Source organism: Colius striatus, chromosome 6 (genome assembly GCF_028858725.1).
Source record: "Colius striatus isolate bColStr4 chromosome 6, bColStr4.1.hap1, whole genome shotgun sequence".
Lineage (NCBI taxonomy): Eukaryota > Metazoa > Chordata > Aves > Coliiformes > Coliidae > Colius > Colius striatus.
This window is the reverse complement of record NC_084764.1, coordinates 19,471,030-19,489,986: the sequence shown is the minus strand read 5'-3', so window position 1 is coordinate 19,489,986 and position 18,957 is coordinate 19,471,030. Positions and strand designations below refer to the sequence as shown.

The window sequence follows — 18,957 nt, the reverse complement described above, 5'->3', positions numbered from 1 at the left end:
GTAACAGTAGCATTCTGCTATAAGATGACATTTTGCATGGAAGACTGTAATTTCTGCTGCTGAATACTGGCTATAAACCTGACTATTCTGGGCTTCCTTCATGAGACTTTCCACATACGTTAAGCTAATATTAGAGTGAATACTGAAATACCTGTATTTTCCTGCTTCTTTAAAACAAAGATGACAGAAATTAGAAGCATGATTTTGTATAATAGTGCTACAGAGGAGAATAAGGCATGTCAAAGTCTAGAAAATAAATGAAAACATATTGGCACTTAGGCTTTACAGCAATGGAAAGATTTGTACACACAAATTTGTATGTACATTTTAAACATTTAGGCAGCATTTCTTGTTTTTTAGACAGCTTTCATGCTTGGGGCATGCTTTGTGAATAACTGAATTTTTACTAAGCTTGGGAGTTTTAAGCCCATTGGTACAAATCCATTTCTTAGACACCAACAAGAATCTTTTTGCTTCCAGAGTCAGAAATTGTATACATTTAATGAATACACTGTGTGCTTTCTGATGGAAGCAGAAAACTTACCAAAAAATTGATATGATTTCCTTCTACAGAATGGGAGAACACTATTTGGTGTCCACGTTGCCACTTGCGGAACAGGTGCCGTGTCAGACTATCGGAAAGACAAGCCTTGTGATCCCGCAGGAAGTCTCTAGTAACAAACTTGCAATGCTTGCCTGATCGAAGAGTGGCGTATAACAAGAAGGGATCGTCTTCAGAGCTTAAGAAAACATGTGGAAAGGACCGACATCATTCATAAAGCAGTTAGTGGTTGCAGGAAATGAATCAAATGCTGATCTGGGATTTATTCATCAGCAACACGGAATATTCCCATCACTGCTCTGGTTCCCTGGTAAAATGAAGAACTTCCGCTTACCAGGGACCACCAAAAGTTAGAGCAGAATAAAAACTAATTGCATTCTACACAGAGCATTCTTTCTTCTTAGCACAATCTAGTAATACAACAATATCATATCTTCCCACAAAACTTAACAATATAGCGCTATGTGGAACAGAACTGCTAAAACTCATATGCATACCCTCAGAGCTTTGCTGGAATACAAGTAATCATCATGACTGATAATAAAATGTAATGTAGGCAACCACACAAATCTGTGAGCCTTGGTCTTTACATGGGTAAATATACTCCCCAAAAGTAATATGATTATTTGAAAAATATATTCAACATTAGCTGCTATTAAGTGGAAATGGTTTTAGGGAAAAAGCTATAAAAATACATTTGTAGTCAGCATAAGTTACCCTCTACTTGGAGAAGCCAAGCAGAACTTTTCTTGAAACCATTTTTTGATTGCTGTGGATTACCGTAAGTGATAAAACATGAGATTAGCGAGGGTCTCCATCCTGGGGTAACACTATCCCCTTTGTTGATAAGCAGGAAAGAAAGCAAAGTGATTCAACAGCAAAGAAAACAAGAGCTAGAATTGGAGGGAGGATGAAGGAGAACAGATCTGAAACAAGGAGGCAGATAGAAGAGACTTGGTCTGGCTGTTGGCACAAGGATCTTGGTCAGAAGTTCTGGGAACCAGGATTGCAGAAGAAATGGCAGAGACAGGTGAAGGATTAACAATGCCCATCGCAGAAGGAGACTAGGTGTAGCTGGATCTGAAGGCAAACTGAGACTTATTATATGAGGAAAGCAGGTCAAGGAGAGGGGACACTGAGGAAAGGCAAGAACTCAGTTTACAAAGAACAGGCATGCCTTTGCAGGGCTAATATAGCAGACCATGACTGTATGCTGATGCTACTAGGTATTCTGTAAGTCCAGACCACTGTGATGTTGGCAATGGTTTTAACAGTTATAAATCCCAATAAACCGTACAGATGTCAACAGGATTCAAAGTGATTAAATTCTTCATAATGCAGCTTTTAATATGTATTGTTTTTTCAAGAAAGTATAGCAAGGAATATGTTTCTCTTTCACACAGACAGAGCTAGAGATATTATGGTACCAAAAACTACAGCAAAATGCACATAAATCAGGTGTTGATCCCCACTACATTTACATTTCCTTCAACTTACATATTTTCAGCAAAGAAGAAGTCTGCCTTACTCTGCATCTCCTTCATAATTTCTCTTTTCCAATTTGAAGAGTTAACCAGCATGTGCTTGCGGCCCAGCACAAGCAAGCGGAGATTCTCTTTTGCCAAGCAGTTGATAGCATTAAGTAGCTGCAGAAAACAAAGGAAAATCAAAGATTTTATTAGCTGTAAAAACAGGTTGATAGGAAATTTTTTTACATTTGTGTCTCACTCATCTAGGGTATCCTCATTTCTTTCTCATAGTTCTTAAGTGCAGTATGGATTAAGTTGATAACTAATTTAACTCCCTGATGACAAAGGAAAGAACTCCACAAAATAAACAACAAACAAATTCATTGCAGGAAGCTGCTCTCAACCACACAGAAAATGCATTGCTATTATAAATCCTTCCCAGTTCTTGCCTGAATGTCATGAATGAACTCTGCAAGAATTGTGTGGAGATTTCAGAAATTCAGAGTCAGCCGAGGGAACTGAATCATATTGGGACGCAAGTAGTAACTACTGTTGGAAATGATTCAGCACTGAAGGCTTTGTTGGTGTTAGAGGAGGACGGAGCCCTAAGCCGTACTGCTTTCCCAGCCCCACCTATTGTCGGAATTGGAGAACTCCACGTGACGCGGCCTGCCCCGTGGGTAAGCAAACTGCAGTAAAAGGAAATCTATGACCTCAGGATTGTTTATGAAAGCCACATCCAGACTAGCCTTCCTCTTACGAACCAACATCCTGAGGTGGCAAATTCACTGCTGTGCCAGCTTCTCTTCAGTGGCACTTTTCACCACCCCCTTAGGGTTGTGCCTGTTCAGTAACAAACGCTTCTCAGGACAGGTGCTTGTGGAATACGGAATTAAAAGGTGCAAACAAAAGCCACCATTTTTATGTACGTGTTCAAAGCCACTATATTATGTGATAACATATCTTCTTGTCTATATCACATAATTTATTTTTATTTTTTTAGTCACTTCTCCAATATTGATATTTCATTTTGGAATGCCTCATCTGAGCAGTAAAAACTGACTCATCAATTTTACTTGTTTGCAGTGACTTTTATGTTCTGGCTGTCATGCATTTGCCTAGTCCCGTGAATAGTTGCATACAAATACCAAAGGAGAATTCAGTTTGTTAAGTTGAATTAATTTCATTTAATAAAAGTTAGAAATGCACCTACAGCAGCCACACACATTTTCATGTAGAGAAATAAACATTGAAGAAATATCAACCACGAGCAACTCAATCAACCCCTTACAAATTCCAATCAAAAATACCTTCTCTTGCCTAATGTTTTGCTACATTAAGGGAAGGTTAGCAGAAAGTCATGTGGAAAAAAAGTTAAAATGTTTTTCAAAGAACACTTCAGAAACTGATTCCATAAAGTTTAAAATAAAACTACTTGGCAGTAAGAGCATCCTGATTGTACAACAGAAGAAGCAAGTCCTAAAAGCAGATGACAAGTCAAAATGAGTTTCAGGAACATAGCTGCACTAGTGGCATTGCAAGCCAATAAAGTACTGTCAGTATTTGAACTGCTGGAGTTTACTGCAATAAAAAAAGGGAAACACCTTTTAATTACACTTACAGTTCAACACAAAGGCAGCTGGATTTTCAGATAGAGATTGGTCAACTGAGGGTATTCCCAACTGTCTTGGATCTAGCTCCCTTAAGTTTTCTTTCTGAAAGTCATAACTAGTGGTACTTTGTACCCCTTAGTCATATGTACTTTCTTCTCCTACATATTATTAGCATATGAGGTTCTCTAGTATGAAGTGCTTCTGGAAAAAACATGAAAGGTTGGTATAAATTAGCTACAATTTTGCAATGGAAAAACTCAAAATAGGCCTAAAACATAACACAATTGATGGGAATCACCGTTAAAAAACGTAGAAACTCCTGCTTGCATAATAGCACACTGTCCCTCCTCTACTAGCCACAGAAATTAACCTTTACTTACAAAACTAAAGCACAGAAGACAGAAATAATTTTGGCTTTCATAAGATAAATATAATTCTGTTTTGTACACTCCCTTGGCTGATGAAACTTTACTAAAGAGCGTTTTATCTCAGTTTAGGATTGGGCCTTAAAGAGGGGTGGTCCACAGGGAGTCAAAGAACTTACATGGGGGGTTTCCTAAGTGTATCTACTCCCACGCCCAGCTGCTTCTCAAGAAAGGAAGATGTGAGACACACAATAACACTTGTTTTAGTCATAGAGGAAACTGATCATAATACTGTTCACACAAAAAGCACGCAGTAAGTGATCTCCCACTTAAAAAGACTGAAGTATTTTATTAAGCTAGTGTTTCCAAAAGTTACCTAATTTCTTTTCCCCTCTGCCACTACACAATGAAACATGCTATGAGCAACATGCTCATAGCAGATGCATCCTTTGAATATTCTCATATTATTTAGGCAGCAAACATCCAATGCTCAGTTGGAGAATCTGTTCAAAAGGAAATCTGTGTAAAACAGTAAAAAATTACAACACACACATCCCCCAACCTATTCAGTTTCTTGAGAATGAGGATTATAAAATTAATGAAAGAAGGACCTTTTATGATTACTAATAACTTTCAAATTTGGACAGTAGAGCATATAAGAACACACTTTCTCCAAAATCAAGAATTTTAAGATGCCATTTTTCACAGAAGGTAAAAGAAGCATCATTAGACTGGCTGCTTCAATTCGTATGGCAAGACGTGGCTAAGGCAGAGTAGCAAGAAGTTGTGTATCACCGCTGTTCTGCACAAATCACTGACCACACAACAAGGGGCTAGAAGTATTACTGGATTATAGAGGTAACTATCATTCAGTTTTATTTTCCTCTGACAGGGAACATGAAGATTCATGTTTCTTTCTGAATGACACAGACATTTTAATCAACTGCTTGTGAAGATGACTCGATCCCTCCTCCAAGAAACTCATGCTCATTAGCATCTGTGGAATATCATCTGCTTGCAGTCCCTTTTGTCATCTATCAGTTACATTTAAATTCTTCCATGGTGTCCCATTCTTTGTTTAATTAGATCTTTCTCAAGCTTCTCTGAAATCCTAATATTTTACTTACAATGGAAACAATACTGCATTCACAGCACTTCAGCAAACAACTCTGATGGAGCCAGGGTGCAGCCACAAAGAAGTATGAAACTACACATAGATCAATGGAAGAGTCATGACCAGCTGTTCATAAATGTACCAAGTATCTCCCAATGTAGTTCTTCTAAGCACACCACTAATAATTTTTCTATTATTATAAAAAATATTAAATATAATATATAATTAAATGCATGAATGCATCCAGTGTGCATGTTCTAACTCTGATTTCTGCACCCTAACCTGTGAAGCAGTAAAAAACTAGCACACTTGTACAATACTTTGGCTAAGTGTATACATTTATCTTTCTTTGGGCCAGTCCCAGAGATATGAGCTATTTCCTCACATATAAATAGGATATTTTTGTTTCCTCAGCAATGCCATTTTATGCAATCTCCCCTCCACCACCAAGCTTCTGCCCTCATATCACAATGCATTTTTCTTTTTTTCCCCCCGTTGTGCCAATATAATCTATTTATTGGGCCATGTTGTCAATCGGATCATGGCCCAATCAAAATTGCACTCACACACTAGGGCAGAAACTTCTGGATCAGAGGAGCTGAAGTGAAAAGAGGTATGGAGGCAGAGCAGTAGGACAGAGAATGCATACTCCAGAGGATCCTGCTGATGTTGAATTCTTTATACCATGTAAAAAGCCTGAGCTTTGCAAATATGAAACAAAGCTGTCATATTTGTTTAATCACAAACTAAGCTGTAACTGCTAATTTTGCATTTTAAAAATCAGCAAGTTGTAACTTAAAAGAACAATTTTTTCAGGTAAGAATAACTATTCCCATCAGAAGAGATCTTTTCTATACAAATTCCTGAATGTAGTTTTGCAGTGACCCACTTTCACAGTTCTGCACAATTTAGTGGGGATCAAACACAGAAGTTAAACTGGGAGAGCAAGGAATCTTTGTCATACCGCAAGATTAATCCTTGTTCTTTAAATTTCACAGCAGCCTTATGAAGGAAATGCATAACTACAACTCCATTTCACACAAGTGCATCATGGAGCACAAGAAAGACAGACTAATTACTCTGCCTCATACAAGGAACTGTGAGCAGAGCAGGATACAGATTTCCTAAGGCTTCACTGCCAGTCACACATTCTGAACACTCAGTCACGCTGTGCCACGTGTCTCTGTTTCAAAGATTGGCTTGCTGTAGGACAGCCTTTCTCCTTGGACACTGCTGGTGGTTTCCCACTTGTTAGATGGGAAACACCTAAATGCCACTGCTGGGAGGCACATCATTCGATGATCCAGCAAAACGTGGCTCACCGATATACAGGTATAGCACAAAGAAGTAATCATTCCCAAAAGGTTTAACTCAGATTTGTTATAAATTAATCATGTTTTCCATTTTCTACACTTGTGGTTTCACTAACTGCCATTTAAAAGCAAAACACACCTACAATCAGGTGTCTGCTAAAACAGCACCTAACTGATCTATTATTGTTATTTTCACCCGTTTTAGTGCTGCCTCCCACCCAGCACTGTAGCTGTGAAACTGCAGAGGAAACCCCAATGCTGACCATAGGTATAGAGCTGCCTAAATTCACTGTCAGATGGAGCTGAGCATGAGCATTCTGTCCCAAAGTTAGCAAAGAATCAGGTCCTACCATCACATCTATTTGACTTAAGTTTCATCAATTTTATTTCCCTTTTTACACTGTGTAGACAAAGAAGCTCATAGAACTATGTACTTTGGTAACACACACAGGAGAGAGAGGTATGATGGGAAGCAGTATTTTTTCCCACGGCAGGGGCAGTTACCCAGGGAAGGCAAGGGTGCTGCAGGCAAGACAGGCTGGACTTTCTCATAGTCTTGTCATGCCACCAAAGCAAATTCAGTACTGTTATCACAGTACCAAACACAATGGAAGCTGCTTCTTACATTTTCTGCATTATTACTGATGACATGGTGTAAATTAGTCTCAAAGTCCTCTTTAGTCAAATGCAGGAGCAGCACACACATTTCTTGACCCCCTACAGATAATCTGCCCCGGACTAGAAGGGAAAGCAGCAATGGATGATTAACAGTCACTAAACTTAATCAGCCTGGTTTACTTTATGCTTTTGAGACAGCCAACACCTAACTCTTGGGAATTATCCTTTATGACACTGCAGAAACTACACTGTTGGGAATATTTGTATCCCATGTTACAGAAAGGCTATTTAGATTGATGCAATACACACATATCAAATTCCTCAATCCAAAAAGTTTTGTTAACCAGCTACAATACCATTTTATTTCCCAATCACTTATAAAAAATGTAATGTTGACTTAAACATGCAAACAGACTCTTTGACGTTGATTCATCAATTATGAAGTAGGCATAAAGATGGAAAAGAAAGGGTGAATCTGAAATCCAAAGAAGCATTTTTTTGAGATAGTGTCTGAGAAATATTTAATTCACAGTTAAGTGTAACTCAGCCCTAACAGCTGAGAGTTTTATATTTTAAATGTGGAATGGCAGTAAAATGTTTTCCTTTAATGAATTAGAGTTTTCTGAATGTCCTCCTTTCTTGAGTCATGTAAAAGGGAAAAAATATTTCTCTTTTTCTGATTTTCTCAGAGATCTTTTTTTCTATGTAGCTGATACCATTGTATACTTTTACTCATTTTCTTTCTTGGAACAAAGAATAAATATGAAAACCTTGACAACATCTACGAAGCATCTTACATGGAATTACTTTTTATGCAGATCTCTCCTGAGCACTTACTGTTTTGTACCAAAATCTGGAGATTTGCAAAGTATTAAAAAGAGCTATCAGTATTAACCATCCACACCAAGATGAGGTAGGTGATTCTGTCTATCCATGATTACACAAGAGTAGGAAAATAAATAACAATATGAAATGTCACCTATGCATTTCCTCATACCAATACTATCCTTTGTTCTTACCCTTGAATTCTTTCCTGCCTGCACTGCTGAAGAATCAATGGTATTTTCTTACTAATCACTACATATTGCTTCACTGCACAAGTACTGTGTATATTATCTTAATTTTTGTGAGGAAGCAAGTTACATCAAAACAAAAAGGCATGAGGTTTTACATACTTTTGTACAGACTTCAGAAGTTAAATTTTATCAGAGCGAGTGACTATAAATGGCGTAATTGTCCTAGCTGAAGTCATAGCTTCGGGGATCTGCCCTCTTTCACTGTAAATCCAGTCCTTCCCATTACATGGCTACTCTTTTATTTCTCCTATTGTAGCAGCTGTATACAATGACTTAAGGCCACAAGAGAGCATCTCCTATCAATTCTAAGTTTAGACAAATGCAAAAAACTAGCTATTAGAGAGGAATATTTTTGAACTAAATGCAGCTGTGCCAGTCCTGTATTTTCACAGTGTGGGTCAGAATATTAAAGTACTTAAAATCCAAAATGTGAACAGGATCTCTGAGTGGTGATGGTGGCAGCAGTGATGGGGTGTTCTGAAAATGAAAGCATGAGCTTAACTGATCCTTTCCATAGACAGGAAATAACTTGGTGCAGGACTGAAATCAGCTTTGTAAGACTGAAACTGGCAGTTTGAAATATACCAATATTTTAGCTCTCACCAGTGTGCTATACAGATGCCTGCACATCATCACTGATCTAGTCTGATATTAAATGTTTCCCCCTTCTCCAATCTTTGGTTCAAAAAGTCCCAGATGGTACTTTTATTCTTTGTGGGAAGATGCCATAGCAGCTGGGGACATCACTGTTTTAAGAAAGCATAGGCATGATGCTGTGCAAGGCACTTTAAACCTAAGCTTCTGTAGCAACATCCTATGAACCTGATAGTTCCATAAAAAATTTAAAGACTATTTCTATGCTCACAGGACAACAGGCTTACCACCCAGGTAGAATGATATCATACTCAAGGAAATCCATCGGTAAATTGATTTATTGCAGTCAAAAAAAAGAATTGGATTACAACATGCAGCAAGCATTTATAACACAATTTTTACACTGTTTTTCTTCTGTTTCTCATTAGTACTATTTTGCAATTGCCTGCTATAGATTAGTATTCAGAAATAAAGAGGTTACCTTCAAAAACAATAGTTCCACTAAAAACAATTTTGCAGTTCTTAAATGCAGTTACAAACACTATCCAACTGAGGGGTGATTTCTCTTTGAAGGTCAGAAAGACAAAAAAATTTGTTTAATAGTAAAGAGAACATACAACATGTTCTTCAACAGCACAAAAAGCAGCAGAAGGAAACTAAAGCACAGAGATCTCAGGTGGAAGAGCAGCTGTGTGGTCAGTCAGGCCCACTCACCACAGGTAGACTCACCAAAGCTCTCAGCAAGGAGACATCAAGGAAAAGAATCTGTTTAATACTGGTAAAAGCATGACTGCTATTTACCAGGCTGGAGAAAACTTAGAGGACTTTCATAAGAGGACTTGTAACCAGTACACGTTGCACTACCAGTCCCATAGGGCAGAGGTTCAGCTGTCTCATTTGTATCAAGGCTGCACATCCTGGTAGGTAACATACTGTTCCTGCAAAACCAGCAAAAGTCTGATGCATATTGTATCACAAGCGAATACAAACTATGGGTCAGCATTATTCTTCTTAAAACAGTTGTTAACTGTGATTGTAAATCAATGCCATTTTACTACTAGTAACACTGAAGGCAGTATTTATGCCTGGAGATGCTCATTGGTGAAGGCCTGAAAGCCCCCTACAATTGCTACAATCCACAAAATCTAATTTATTTCAATGCTTTTAATAGAAATTTATTGATAACAGTCTGCAATACTCAATAGCTGAACACTGGGCAGGCCACTGTCTAAAGTATTTTTCTTTAACTCAGGAGATAAGACACAGCAATTTGACAAACAGATACTATTGTCAGCTCTTACAAATTAATTATGGATGCTATTTGGCATTTGTCTAAAAGCTCCACCTCCTGGGAACAACTGGTTTAATGAACAACTGTTTTTTTGTCTACCTATTCCTTTTTTGCCCCTGTAGTCAATAGAAATAAGCTTGAGAATATGGAAATATGACCACCAGCACAGCTCAGAGAACAGAGGAATCAGCCAGCTCCTATTTCGTAAAAGCATCTATCTTTTTTAAGCAATTTTGGTTTGGGGACAGCATAATGGTTTCCAGGTATCTGTATATGACTATACCAGCCAGCATTTTGAGAAATTCTGTAGCATCTTTCCCTCCTTTGTCCACTTCCTAACACTCCCTGGAACACCCAAGACAGCAGTGCTCAACTGCAAGATCCAGCACACAAGACCCATCAGTGCTCAAGTGAAAGAGAAAGCTATCATTTCAGAAGTATTTTGCTTACCAAATTTAGCAGATAGCTAAAGGGTTAAAAATCTGTGTTGTATTACCGGGTATGTTTGGGATGAAGCTGGAACACAAAAAGTTCCATTTAAAAATAAGAAAAAACTATTTCACTGTGAGGGTGAGGGAGCAGTGGCACAGGCTGCCCAGAGGGGTTGTGGAGTCTCCTTCCTTGGAGGTCTTCAAGACCCGTCTGGACATGTTCCTATGTGACCTGATCTAGGTGAACCTGCTTCTGTAAGGGGGTTGGACTAGATGATCTCTAAAGGTCCCTTCTAACCCCTACCATTCTATGATTCTATGAAGAGACACATATATCAATGAGAAGTGAAAATGTCAAAAGCCTCCAATTCTTTTATTTAAGCACTTTCTTAAGTATTGAGATTTAGGACCATTTTACATAAATGGATTTAAACAGTGCAGTGCAATGTTTTATAGGGATATTATGTAAATGACTTGAGATGCTGAAAGCAGCATTGCAACATTAACATTAGACAAGCTCAGGATAACTATTCCCAGTAAGGAGCAGGGTAAATCAACGTCATTAAGACTAAACTGGTTCTGCTCTACAACTACATGCTTGCAACCCTTTTACTGCTACTTCATGTTATTTTTTCCCCCACTTCATAGTGTAGTTTACCCAAATATCACAATTATACAATTAGGAAATAAACAAGTAGAGAAGGCATGGTCAAGGTTGATCTTCTCACACTGGTATACCATGTAAGGGAGGAACAATTCCACACAACCAACAAACAGAACTGGCTTGTAGATTCTTTTAGCTTACGGCAGATATGGCAGACAGTGTACACAGCTTGCTCATGAACCCAAGTCAACACGACTCCTTAAAAGCTCTAGACAATCAACAGATGTGTGCAGGTAAATGGATGTAAATGGATGGATGCTGGAGATGATGACAGACATACACATCACTAATATTTCCTGGTTTATGTAAAAGGTAAGGTAATATCACCAATATGATGGAAGCACAGGTCCAGTTTTGGCAGTCTCTACAAGAAGCTGTGCAAGTATAAGATAATGCAGCAGCTGGAAATAGTAGAAGTTATTTGGAAAATTATCAGTTAATACTGCATCAAATTGCTTGGGAAATAGACTATATTATGTTTACATAATTTTGACAGCCTCTTTAGGTTCTAACTTGCCTGACTCATTAGAACTTTAATACATGTTTCCAGCTAGAACTGTGAAAAGAACTACTCACATTATTAAAGAAGTGATTAGTGAATAATAAATCTGGAAGAAACAGTATCACAAGCTAGTATTACTGGGTGGAAAGGAAAAGCCAGTAGACACTTCTTAAGATTAGTATGAAATATGTAAATGATCTGAAATAGAGAATTTCTCAAGAAGAAGAAGGTTTCCTAACAATGAGACGGGGCAGTAAGTGCAATGCCCAAGATTAAGCATTCAAAGTGACTTAAAATATAAATTTAAAAAAATGAAACTTAGGAAATAATATTTAGACTACAGAGAATGTGATCTCTTTTTTGGTGGAGATGCACATAAAACACATAAAACAAGTATTCATATCTCATCTACTGTTTTTCAATGACTAATTTTTACAATTTCTATTGTATAACAGTTAGCACTATGGCTACTAATAAATACATAAATACAGTTTTAAATTTTCAGTTCATTCTCTATCATTTAAAAAATAAAAGCCAAAATATCTAAAAAGTTGTAAAATCATGCAAGCACCAGGAGATATCATGTTAAGACACAAAAAAGGAAAAAAAAATAAGAGTTCCCACGAGTACCAAGGAAAGTTCTCTCGCTTTACATATGGAGACAGGGATGACCTTACATATAAGAACAAACCCTGCAGCAGTAAGTCGCTGCGCTATGGTAACGTGTTGGTGGCCCAACACATAGGATACTCATTTTCAAGAGATCCTGCAACTCAGGACCTCCTTTGCAGTTTATTTGAGCTTGAGTCACATTGCTATGACTTTTCTCCTAGAAGCAGTCCCCAAACTCCCGTATTTTCTAGAGTTCATTCTATATGGCAGAGGAAGAACTCCTGTAAATTAGCATTGCCTGTGACAGAAATCAGCCCGTGGGTTGCTTTTTTCCCTTAAAATGCGAAGAACAGCAGTAGCTAAGGTAGCCATAGCTTCCTATTGTGCTCTTGGTGCCCATATTCTTACTACATCACTCCTGTTCCTCACATGACACCAAGTAACAAAATAATTTGCAAGTCCCAGCGTGTACCATAAAAGCTTAATTACATTTTGTATGGATAGATCAGGTCTGATTATAACCATCAAAAGACACACTAGCAAAGCTTCTAGGCATTTCACATTTTGTACTATTCCAGAATAGCACAATTTTTTGCTATTTTGTTTGGAATGCATTGGTGGGGGGGAGTTAAGACAGATAAGGCCAAACCACTGTTCACTCTATTGCTATGTTGTAATTTAATCAGAGCAGAGGCACAACACTCATCATCTATGGGAGACTGCAATGGATTATTGCAGTGGCACTCCCAAATGTTTTTGAGGTGCAATAATATTAAATTTTATTTAAAAACTTATATTCATCCCATCTCTTATGCTTAAGTGAAAAACAAACAAACAAACAAAAGCTTATTAGAAATTTTCATTCTGTAACAAATAAGAATGTATTTTTTAAAATAGTGAAAAATCCACAAGAAACTTTGGCTTCTTATATTAGTCACAGGTAATCTGCAAGACCAGGATATTTCAGATTGCTCACGGTCAAATAGGAGATCAAGCATTACACAACAATGCTGGTCTCTCGAGTCCAATTTGAGGGGCTTACTCTTTAGGCCAATAGTAGCCTTGATTGTCACTATATACAGCCAGGTAGAACAAAGACCCAATCAAGAAAGGAACATAGTTAAAAATTAAAAAGAAACAAAAATATGCATGTTATCTATCTTGCACAACTGTATGCTATTTTTTATTTCAGATCATTTGTAAAAAGAACATATCTCTCAAATATGTTTGAGAAGGTCAGTAAAATGGCAAGTTAACTGGAAAGTGCAAATGGACTGTTCACCATTTTCAGCGCAAGCAGCAGAGGCCATCATACAAAATTAACAGTCAGCAGGTTTAAACTAACAAAACCACAAGCATTATCACAACCTATATAATTGTGGGACTCATTGACACAGGATGGTTTGAAAATCAAAGGCAAAAGTAGGGTATTTTGGATAAGAATTAAAGGTTCTAACAATTTTTCAGAAGTTCAGTTTGAGATATGAATACTTGTGGATTGGTTTTAAGCACACATCTAGCCAGCATGATTGTGTTCCCAGCATGGAATTTTAGTTCTGTTCAAACTGGTCTCCTAGATCCATATAGGAATTCCTATTTCCATGTTCCAGACAACATGAAACAATCAGTTTATTAAGAGATTAAGATTAAAAGCTGTGGACAATTGCAGCTGAGTTTCTATGAGTCTAAGGTTAAAAAAACCCAAAAAACCCCACCATTAACTTTGGTTCTAAATATCACTGCAGGTTAAAATAATTTTATAACCTCAATCTGAAAATATTTCATTACCTATATACAAACGTCTCTTCCATTCTTGCTCTGCAAGCAGAATGAAACTAGAGAAAACACAAGAGAGGCAGCTGGATGGATTGTTGGATCATTAATCTGCATGTCAATATACCGAAATCCCTGGGAACAACCTACTGTTCAAAAAATTTAGGCTTTCATAACTTCATAAATAAACTCAAATTCAGTTTAGGCTTTTGTTTCATTGCATCTTTCCTCCTTTAGATAACACAGCTTCCAAGTACGTTTCCTGTCCTACTTTCATGAAAACAAGCACATCAGATGTAAAAGCCAGGTGTGAACCAAAACTTGATTGCATTTCAAAATGCAGAAATAAATCCACATGTACATAAATGAATGCAATCATAGTTCTAGACTTTACCTACATTACCTTTAAGACAATACTAAAAATCAGCTCAAATAAAATATTTATTCTTACATAGAACCAGCCTATAGTAACCCAAACTTCACATTTTCTGGCCTGCTTCCTGTATCTTAATGGCAGTCTAGTCTCTCACTACTGTGGTGACTTTCCATACAAGAATCATTTCTAAAGAATCAGTTTAGCTCTCTAAAGACCAGGTTTCTGATTTGGATGCCCAGCACACCTCTTACCGCCTCACTGATTACAATGTCATGATTTGGTGAATCATTCGGACTGCCCAAAGAAAACACATCTTGTGGTTTCTATGGGAGAAGTGAAAACAGAAAGGCTGAAACTCATCCAGTTCAGAAGATAAGTTCATTTGACTTCATCACCCAGATTTTAGCAGGACTCTCTACATCATACAACAAACAACCTGTTGCCACAGTTACCAAACTCAATGGGATATGAGTCATCACGGCACATTCGTTCTGCTGAATTTAAAGCTTATACTTCCAGTCATTAGAAGAATTTTTGTTACAAAAGATATGATGTAATTCCTCTCATAAAAGAAGGAGTGCTTGGGTGCTCCTGTACTTAGCTTAACTTTTGATTTGCTATTATCACTAAATACAATGATAGAAATGATAAATACCAGACAGAAGATGACAGAGTTCATAAACCACATGGACTTTATTCAGTTCTATGGCAGCAACACACGTTTCAAATAATAAGGGAAAGCAACACCAGGAAGTATCTGACTCTGGGAGAAAACAACAGGGAGAAGTGATCAAAATACCTCATAGTCAGATTTTTTAACCTGCTCAGTTTCTGCTGCTCTTTTGCTCTCACCAGGAAATGCAAAATGAGATTGGAAACCTCTGAAAGGAAATATAGTTGCTTAGAGTCAATTTCTGAAGCATTTCATCAGAGAATCCTGCCAGCTTCCTCCTCATTTCACAACGCTGGGAAGTTAAAAGTTCTGAGAAAGTTTCTCTGTATTCACAGGTTACCTATATGTATTCTTTCTTAAGAATTCCTGTCTACCTCCTAATCTCTCCTCCCAGTGCTGCAGAAGCAGCAAAGGATGTTGGAGCATACTCCTCTGAGAAGAGCCAAACTTGGTGGTTCATGGTCTGTAGTCAACACTGTCACTCTTTTAGGCATAAATGGAAAATAGCAGGTTTCAGAAAACTGCAAGAAGGAAGACTTTCAGGCCAGGCCTGTCCCTGAAGTTTCACAAGCAAATGAATCTAGTTTCCTTCATCTCTCCTGACAAGCTTAACAGCTTTGCTCTTCTGAATCTGGGGACCAAAATTTTTGATCTTGATGGCTCCAGTGTAGGAGGGGAGCAGAAAGACTTCAGCATATTGGTATTCATCTCTTACACGTGGCTTTGGAGAACTCGACTCAGCCCACTAGATGAGATATTCAAAGAAGCCCAGAAATTAAACAACGGGAGATGAATGCAATGCTGAATGTTCCAGTTACACAGCTGTAACACTAAAAACAAGTGAAGTTTCAGGGGTACCCTTTAGTGCTTAAGTTACTTCTAAGATCGTATTACACAGAGGCTGAAGGAAACTTTCAGTGAAAACACCAAAAATCTTCATCTTTACGATACATGCAATATTTAAAGGAAATGCAAGTACAGGCCTAAAGAATTAAACAAATGTTGCAAAGACAGAAATCTCTAATCTTGAGCAATAGGGCAAATGTTTCATTATCATGGAAATACAAATTTGAACTACCAATGGAAGACAGGGAAAAAAAAAAAAGAGATGGAGAACGCTAGGAGCAAAAGAACAAACATGTCTGACTGCTTTGCTGAGTGGTAACACAAGAGTTGGTGGGAGGAAGAATTGATGAACTGTCACAGTATGACAAATACGACCTCTGTTGGATGTATTGATTCTGAACAGAGAATGACTCACAGATCTACTTAATTTTTGCTTCATTTACAGATGCTGCCAAACGAGTTGAAGGAAAAAAAATTCTTCTCCATGCATGACTCTTTTTTGGTGTCAGATTTATTAATACTACTTGTTATGCAGGACAGCTCATACAGTAGAGCTAATATTTTGTATCAAGAATCCATATCTCACTAATTGTGCTGTTGATCTCATATGCATGTTGCACAGTTAAGTCAGACCTGAAGACAGGGAAAAATTACTACATGAAAACCCGAGCATATTAGTATGGGTATTTGTCAACTATCTAATGTATGCAAAAGTATGAATTTCTTTGTATGTTTTGTAGCCTCGAGATTATTTTTAGTAAGTTTTACTTACTATTTTCACCAAACACTGTAAGCCCAAACACTTCCCCCCCCCTTTTTACCATTGAGGATTTACAGGCACAAGATAAGAGGTTTCAAAGAAACAAGATTATGCTTCAAAATTTATTTGGGTTACTAACCCAAAAGAATCACTGGTCAATAGGTGCCCTGGTTTAGTTTCTCCTCTTTTTCAGCTTTAACTCCATTTGAAGAGTTATTAATTTTTTCTTGATATTTGTCTTCATTTTTGGAAAATGAACCTAAAAAATGTGAATAAAGTGCTTACCAAAATGATGGTTCTGAGCTGAATTTACAAAGCATAATTCACCAAGGTTCTCCAATTCTGTGGCCACAGTTGGGCTTTTTTCAAACATTTAACAAGACCACTCAGAAGTTTCCTGTAGATTATTATCCCACATCCTGGTTTTCTCCCCTATCCTGATTAAACTTTTTTCTCATTCCCAGATTTCCTTTCAAGGCTGCAACCTCCCTCTACCCACAGTTTTCCATATTGCTAAAGTAGGCAGGGAGTCAGGAATAACTACTACAGAAGCATCAGAAAAACTTAAATTGTAACGTTAGTTTTGAACTTTGAATCCCCCTGATAAAGACTATTTTTAAAACACTTAACATATGGAAAACCAAAATGCAATAAACTGTTCATATGATCACTATGCTAGTTGCAACCGTCAAAAAAAAAAATCTTTCTCCAACTCAGAGAGCAGCCTCCACTCAAGAAGTCTACTGCTTTTCCCCCAAGAAATAGCTGCAAGGCATGTCCTGTCCCTTCCACCTGTCACAGCCTGGCTTTTTGGGGCAGCCTGTGAGAGGTGTAAGAGGGCAGGTCTGGCGGCTGGCTTCATGGGTAGCAATTGGTTGCTGCTGGAGGCCGGAGTTGTGTCAGGGGTGACATGCCAGATGCAGCCACCAGACTGAGACGGGATGGGTGGGGAGAGGAGGGACATAACGAGGATCTGGCTTCCTCAGCTGTTGTACAGGCATACTGCAATTTACATGGGAGTTACGTGAACTTATGTAGTCCAGCAATGCTGATTAAGTTTGGATACAAGCACTTTGAACTATCTGCCAAGAGGAAAAACTACTCTGTGCATTGTTAGCCTCAAGGAACTCAATCTGGAACTATTTTATCAATCTTTTAGAAGTCTGAGTTTAATACAGACATTAGAGAGTGTAAAGTTGGGGCAAAGCTGACCTCAACTGACAAACTGTTTGAAGAATGGAATTGTGAGTTAGCTTTAATCCAACACACATTTGAAATATATATTCAGTTATGCTTAATGGACCTGACTGCATACCTCATTTACCACATATCAATCTCAAAATAAAAAGAGCAAAGTACTCCTTAAATTGCACTTGCTGATCATGGTTCCTCATCCCTACTTTCACCCCTCACCCTGGGGCAGTCTAGGGGCAACTCATCGCAGTCCCTTCACTCCTCTCCCACAAGCAAAGCAAGGATGCTCCAGAATCTAGATATCCCACTTACACTTAATCTTCCCTCCCACTTCCATGGAATACTTCTACAGAAAACTGTGATAAATGGGAAAAAAGTTTAATAATTATGTAACAGTTTGTGTTCAGTAAGAGAAACAGACAATTAGCATAAGGAAATTCCCTCTCTTGACCTCTACTTAAGGTGGGGGCACTATGAGGAGTTAAGGCAGCAGAGGACAGGGAGTACCAAATGTCATTGTGCTGGCTAACCATTTATGTAATTAGATATATTTGGAGGAAAAGACTAACTCAACGTCATGATACAGACTGAATCAACTTCACTTAGTTAAACTGCAAGGATATCTCAGTTTATAAACTGCCATGTTTACAGTACAAACAGTGACTGACTCATCAGGGCAAGTACGAATCAGGTACAGCACCTGAAAGAAAAAACAAACCTTGGAAAAAGACTGAATTACTTTAGACTTTATGAGAGTTTGTTTCTATTGTCTGGATTATATAGCAAAAACAATTTCCTTTCTCGAATATGTTTTAATTAGGAGTCAACTTTTAACATCTAATTTAAAATGCTGCAGTAAGGAAATAAAGATTTGAAAAGAAATGCTGGCTAATGTCCAGTTTTACAGTCACCATGTGTGCAGTGCCTTCAAATCAGATGATCTCACAATTCCCTAGCCCTCAGAAATCTTTTTTCCCCCCCCTCATGCTACCTCCTCTTTTTGTCAGTAACTGATGCAGCCACATGGTGACTTGTATCAGGAAACAGATCTAGTATAAAACCAACCTGGAAAAAAAGAGACTTGTAATTACAAATCAACAATGTCATATAC

At 37.8% G+C, this 18,957-nt stretch overlaps 1 protein-coding gene across 5 annotated transcripts in view; it reads right to left on the bottom strand.

Annotated features, from left to right (window-relative positions):
* Positions 1 to 18,957, bottom strand: part of PRORP (protein only RNase P catalytic subunit) — a 46,672-nt gene that overhangs the window by 2,850 nt on the left and 24,865 nt on the right. For all 5 annotated transcript variants that reach the window (XM_061998710.1, XM_061998709.1, XM_061998714.1 and 2 more), the window contains 2 exons: positions 2,060 to 2,208; positions 545 to 740 (listed from right to left, as the gene is read on the bottom strand). In XM_061998710.1, the coding sequence (XP_061854694.1) occupies positions 545 to 740; positions 2,060 to 2,208 (345 nt within the window). The remainder of the gene's footprint in view (positions 1 to 544; positions 741 to 2,059; positions 2,209 to 18,957) is intronic.